At 26.9% G+C, this 7,210-nt stretch overlaps 1 protein-coding gene across 1 annotated transcript; it reads left to right on the forward strand.

The window, feature by feature from the left end:
* The first annotated feature begins 2,393 nt into the window (after window positions 1-2,393).
* Window positions 2,394-6,395, forward strand: LOC103573079 (component of gems protein 1). The gene is made up of 4 exons (XM_014440350.1): window positions 2,394-2,541; window positions 4,681-4,770; window positions 5,927-6,008; window positions 6,095-6,395. Exons 1-4 carry the CDS (start codon window positions 2,536-2,538, stop codon window positions 6,388-6,390), a joined length of 474 nt encoding a protein of 157 aa, XP_014295836.1. The 5' UTR covers window positions 2,394-2,535; the 3' UTR covers window positions 6,391-6,395.
* Window positions 6,396-7,210: the final 815 nt, after the last annotated feature.

Genomic DNA, 7,210 nt, shown 5'->3' on the forward strand with positions numbered 1-7,210 from the left:
GTTTTTATATTGTTATAGAAATATAATTTTATATAGTTATACATAATTATATAAGACCATTTTAAGCGGCTGAGGCAGCCGTTCGGCACGCGCGTGGCTCGGGCGATCACCGAAGTGAAGTAGCATCGAGCATGATTACTACTTGGCTGGGTGACCGTTTAGCCACGCATCGGGTTCGAACGAAGGCCTCTGATCGTTAGGTGCGGGATGAAAGATCCAGTGATCGGTAAAATGGGAATTTTATTGATCACTGGAGTTTTACCCAAACCGAACTGTACTGGCTAGTTTTTCTCTGTGGTTTCCCTATGCCACTGCTCCTCCATTGCAAGGGAGGTAGCGGGTCATCACCGTAATGATGTAGTTACAGTATAAGCACAAGTCGGGCCACAGCCGCACGAATGGGGGGTATAAAGGAATAAACGAGCTTAGGAAATAAAAGGAATAACGAACTTAGGAAATAAAGGAATAATGAGCTTAGGAAATTGAGAAGCAAGGGATGATATATTCTGTAAAAAACGAATAAGTTGTACAGTTAAGGAAAGAAAAATAATAATAATATAGGACCATTTTTCATGTGTAATTTTTTTACCTAGGTGGGCATGATCAGACATGAACAGACCTGATTAGGTCTAATCATTTTTTCCCGGGCTATAACAATTTTTTTGTCAAAAATTTACCGCTCTACAAAAAACCCTGATTGAGAAAAATCATTTCATCCATGCTAAGTATATATCTATATATTAGTCGATTCAAATTGTTTTAAATCATTTCAAACTTCTTTGAATTATTTCAAATCATTTTTGTTAGTCAGGGGAGATATCTTATTCTTTTTCGATAAACCTAACCATTTAAGAGATATTTGCCTTCGAAATGTAAATAATTTTTTGTTTATGTTATTAGAGCAAAATTTTGAGTTTCTTTGTGAAAGTTTTCTTTCAACTTATTAGAGCTTAAATATCTCTTAAGCGGTTAGGTTTATTGAAAAAACATAACAGAACTTTTTTGTAGAACGGTGAATTTCTGACAAAAAAAATGTTTAGTGCATAAGTATATATCCTTGTGCTGAAGAGTTATAGAATTTTTAACGAAAAACATTATTTTTTAAATATATCAAACTTTTAGCTCCGATATCACCTAAATGGTTGGATTTACGAAAAAAAGCGTAGGAAACCTTTTTTGAAAAGCGATAAATTTTCCACATAAAAATTTGTACCCTTCGCTAATTAAAAAAAAATTATTCAAAACAATTAAATTTCAATACTATATATAGATATACTATGTAGATATCTTCAATCAGGGTTAACTGTACATCTATGTGTCAGAGAGTAATGAAATTTCAAACAAAAACGCCAATTTTTCGAAACAAATCAAATGTTGAGCTTCAATATTTCTTAAGTGGTTGGATTCACGAAAAAAACTTAAGATACCTTCTTTGAAGAGCGGTAAAATTTCCTACAAATTATTTGTTAGATGTAAGCTGTACACTCATTTTTAAGCGAGTAGTAAAACTTTCTGTCATTGTATTCTAAAATGGAAAAGTATTATTACTTAGGCAGGTTTAAACGGCATTGGAATAAACTTATTTATTATAAAAAATATATTTTTAAATTAGAAATAAATGATTTATCTCATGGCCAAGGAAAAAAAACTAATTTAGGAAATAATGGACACCCTAATATATAATATATCCGTAAGAATTTCAAAATTTTTTTCATTTTCGTTTCTTTTTTTTTTTGTTAAAAAAAAATAAAATTCAGGTCATTGACTATTAACCCAGCAGGATGAAATGTGGGAACGCTGTGAGTACTTAACTCGTAGTGTTTTATTGCCCATTATTAAAAATAATCATAATCAAGTAAATTGAATTTAATAAAAATAATGATAAATAATATATAAATAGTTGCTTAAATTTCTACATGATTTATTCTATATATAAATTATCATATGATAAAATGAGTATAGAATGAATAGAATAGATGAATAAGACATACACATGTATATATATATATTTAGTTGTAATAGTTTGCTAAAGACTAGTCAGAAATGTAAGATTAAGATGCAAGTCGTCGGTCAAAACTGTTTTGATGTTCAAGTTTAAATAATAATTGCGTATTTGTCATATGAATTGATCAATTTATATACGTAAGTAAAATGTCAAGCTAAATGGTTAGTAAATATCTATGTTGCATATGCACACAAAGTACGTAATAGTTGTAGTGTTATACTATAGATATGTTATAGAAAGTTTTATGGGAGTAAATAGTAAATCATATACACGCATTGCTAGGGCGCATGAACAACCCTTACCTTCTTAAAATAACACCTAAGTGGGGGGATATATTTGAACTCGGTGCGCTCAACTTTTACATCAAACATAAATTCTCTCGCATTCTTGTACGTATCGTCGCAAAATGTTGAAAAATTTATTTTTCTAAACTAAACCAAACTCTATCTGCTTGCTTATTAATTACTCCAATTATTTTCTATTACTATAAATTTTAATTGATGAAAAAAAAATTAATCTAAAAAATAAAGATGAAGGTAAGTTTTTTTTTTCTAATAAAATTACTAGCAACTTGCAATACATACGCGTGTTTTTCTAATTAAATTTACAAAGTATGATTTAAATTTAATTGTTTAGCCAAGCTTTATCAATTTACTCTCAGATATTTTGTTTATTTTTTTATTATCATTGAAGTTTAATTAGACAAATCTTGTTATTAATTCGCAAACTTATTGGTTTCGATAATTGTATAATCATAGGATTCTTAAAAAAATCTACACACGGTCAAATTTTTTGTTATTAGTCGAGTAATATATATTTTTTCTAAAATATCTCAGCTAAATGAAGGATATACAAAAAAATTAAATGTCTAATCTCAAAATATTCATAAATTTTGATGCCAGTAATTTTATAATATATTACCATCAACATCTTTCAGTGCGAAGTTTATATGTATATTAATTATTTCTAAAACTTAAGATATTGAACTTACAGTTGTAAAAAAAAATATCTAAAACTAAGAAAAGGCACAATTTAATTCAGGATCTTTTTACTTATATCAAATGAAATTACTTTAATTTTTATTATCATAGAGATATGCGATAGACCAAATTTTCCTTATTCTTTCTTTATAATATGAATAATAGCTACATATATTCAGAGGGGCTAACTGTTTCGAATTTAATTCCAAGGCTAATAAATTTTTGAAAATATCTCAATAATTTTTAAATAATTTATCAATTTTTTTGAACTATCGAAAATATTTATATAACAGTTATTATAAAAAATGTAAATTTCTTAATTAGACATTACTTTGACTTAGATCTTTTTGTCATAATAAATGCGGCAATATCTCAATTTTTTAATCTCAATATATAACACATACGTCAGTATATGATTACGTATATGTCAATATATAATTAATACATATCATGAATGATGATAAGAATAATTATTATAATATGAGAAGTAATGATGAATCTTTCAAAAAAAAAATCCTAAAAACGGTTGACCCTGTGAGCCAACCCAAAAACTTATCGCTCTTTTTGAGCTCAGAAAGCTCGAAAATGTTTTGATTGACAAATTTTTGAGCTTTTCGAAGTTAAAAAATGCTTATTTCGTTGTTCAACCAAAAAAAAAAATTAATAAATATATTTAACTGAAAAAAATTAATTTTTGTCATACGTTATCTTTAGAATGAATTACGTTCCGATTTGGACGTTCTTGGCGGCAATCGAAAGGGCTCATCAAGACTTTTATCTGATTAGATTTTGAAATCGATCGGTTCAGTAGTGTACGTGTAATACGAAAACTAAAACACACACACATTCAGAAGTAGTCGGGCATTTGATGAAAACTTGATTTTTGAAAATCGGAGTGAAAACAATGACTTCCCGAATTTCGGAAAATTTTCTATTTTCATAGCGGGAAGTTTAAAATTTGTTTAATTACTTGTAATTAAACAAATAACTTAAATATTTTGACAATTCAAAAATAACCACTAATAATTTTATGAACTCCTTTGTCTATGTTTACAAACGTATTCTTTTTTGTCGTGCATCGTTACCGGTTTTTAAAATGGCCAATGACGTGACGTCATAATTTCAGTTTTACTAACTATAATAATTAATAAATATGTATGAAAATAAATGAGTTCTATGAGAAGTGCTATAATTAAGTATAGGGCCTTATACATACAGCTATAAGAATCTATCGGATTTTTAAGCAGGGATCAGACTCTGTGTTAAAACTTAGATTTTGAATCGTTAATAATTTTTTCAAATGATCGATAACATACACTGAAGTTTTCAAGACCGCGATAATTATTGATTCAATCTCGCCAAAAATATAAAATTTGAATTTTTATCTAGTAGTAAGCCTCACGCAAGAATGTTCCTGGAAACTACACACGACCGTATTTTTTTCCGCATGATTTAAATGTATTTTTTATAAATATTACTACGTATTATATAATAAATAAATATTTTTCTATTTAATAAAAACAATTATTAATTTAAATTAATTAAAGCAATTATTATATGTTTATGTAATAAGTGTATTATTTATAAATAATAATCATTACATGAATAACATACTTTTAATGTTTTTTATCGTTACATAATTTATTTACTATAATGTACGTTTTTTAATTAATAATTAATATTTTTATTTTCAAGATAATAATTAAATTTAATTGGATTTTAATCGGATTATTCCTAACAACAATCGTCAATGCAATGAAAAATACTAATAATTATAATAATAAGGTACTGTAATTTTATTCACAATTAATGAATGAAAATAGTATATTGTGTGATGGGGGATGACATAAAACGATTTTAGACCAGGGTGAAGTTAGTTGCCCGAGTCGTAGATAAAGGCTGACATCATCCGCGGTCTGAAATCGTGTTTCATCCTGTGTCACACACTATATTTTTCATAGTTACCTGCATTAAAAATTCTAGTTCCATTGTTAGCAGCCAGTCAGAAACAAGTCAATTCAAGACCAATGGTGTTATCATCTCTTTTAACGTATAAGCGTAAATTGTGATTTGAAGTTTATAATAATAATGAGTTTTATTTGCATCACCTTTAGGTTTTTTACGAAGTTTCTATAATATTTAAATATTTTTATAGATATTTCTTTATTTAACTCTTAATAATTATTTTACTTCCTTAGACCTCACATTTTTCACTATTTGTTTACTTATACCCTCTATTATCTTCTTTCTTTGGTATCATTGATTTGAAGTTTATAATTAAGCAGAAACTACACGGAGGAATTATTATCGTTTAAAATGCTATAGTGTCATAGTAAAGCTGGATCATGTTGGCCACTTGACGGAAGCTGAAATTAACACATGCAAAAATTAATATAGTCATAGTAAAATAGACAACGATTATATCACAAATTACTGTCACCACTATAAATTTTACTATGGTCATATTAATTTTATCAAGTGTTTATTCCGATTTCGGTCAGATGGCCAACATGACCCGATTTTACGATAACACCATAGCATTTCAAACGAGAATAATTTCTCCGTGCATAAATACTAATAATTATTTACACTAATTTTTATAAAACTCCATCAAAAATTCGGAATTGGAATTTACATAAATAATATTAATGGTCTGAAATTCCTATTAAACAAACGACAAGTATCCGAGTTACAATTACGGATGTCCTTTACTCAGCGGGCAGAAACATTATTTGTTTCTTGCCAAGGGACGAAACACAAATTTTTTTTCTCTCTGATTGGAGGCATTTGCAATTTACGAATTTTCTAATGTTTATTCACTACATTAGACTAAAATTAGCTTGCTTTGACTAGTTGTAGAGACATTGAAACTTGAAGTTACAATGCTAGTATCATGAAAATTAAATTTAATAATTGTATGAATTATCAAAATATTTTTTAGGAAGAAGAATCCTTAAACATGATTGATGGTGATTCTATAAAATTACTAGGATTAAAACGACCATTTTGCAATGCTTTTACTGGTATTATTATAAATAGAAATATACTAAATATTATTATTATTATAAATAATATTTTTATCTACAAAATTTAAGTGTTAATATTTTAGGATGTGGAAAAAAAAGAAATTATAACGAGCCAAAAGAAGTATATGGTGGTGAAGATGACATTAACAACAACAACGACAACAACGATAGTATCAACGATTCCATTGTAAAAATTCCATTAAAACTTTATAAGGTTTTAATTAATAGTTTCAATCGCAAAATTCATCAAATTGTACAACATAAACAAGCTCTAAACAATAATTTAATTACTACCAAACAAAATAATAATGTAAATGATGAAGATTATTATTTTTCATCATTACAAAAACAGCCGATTCAAAAACATTATAATCTATAATCTTATATTAATCCATATAAAAAAATGATACAACACAGTATTAAATACATATGTATATTTATATCCGTGATTATAATAAATTATGTCATTGTAATAATAATTTGAAATGAAATATTGGTTCAATTAAAAAAAAAAAAAAAAAAAAGAAAAAATTATTACATTTTTATTTCATTAATTTCCCAGGTAAAAAAATTATATATAATTCAATATAATTATATATAATTATATATAGCGCTGAGAAAAAATCACACATAATTATATGTATAGTTATATACATAAAAGAAAAGAATTAAAAATGATGAAATTCGAATTCTCTTCAATAATTTCAATTCTTTTGTTTGTATATATAGATATACAGATTGCATGGAGTGACCGCTTCTCAATTCTTTTCAATCAGTATTTATTTTTAATCAGGGTAATGCCACGAAAAAAATCACATATGGTTATATATAATTAACAAGCAATCTCCAGATTCTACAATAGGTACATGTGTTATACTACAACTTGAATTTTCAAGTAACTCGTCATTTTACTATGTTCTGATTTCAATTGTTCGATTAAAAAATACAATTCATTTTCACTTTTAACGAAAAACTTTCTTTAGAAAGATATCTTTCATACTAAGAAATAAAAACACTTGAAGCAATTAAAAATTTTTCAATTATTGTAGACAATTTTATGTATAAATTTGTTTATTTTCTGAAATGGTCTCTTGCTATCAAATTGTCGGCAAATTCGGGCAGCAAATTTCAGGTAATTTCAACATCAAATTACCGTCAATTTCAAGCAAAAGTGGCTAACAGGGCGTTATCAGTTATTT

Source organism: Microplitis demolitor, chromosome 4 (genome assembly GCF_026212275.2).
Source record: "Microplitis demolitor isolate Queensland-Clemson2020A chromosome 4, iyMicDemo2.1a, whole genome shotgun sequence".
NCBI lineage: Eukaryota > Metazoa > Arthropoda > Insecta > Hymenoptera > Braconidae > Microplitis > Microplitis demolitor.

Coding starts and splice junctions, on each gene's coding strand:
- LOC103573079 (XM_014440350.1), top strand. Junction 4,771..5,926: donor CTAATAATTATAATAATAAG/GTACTGTAATTT, acceptor AATATTTTTTAG/GAAGAAGAATCCTTAAACAT. Junction 6,009..6,094: donor ATTTTGCAATGCTTTTACTG/GTATTATTATAA, acceptor TTAATATTTTAG/GATGTGGAAAAAAAAGAAAT.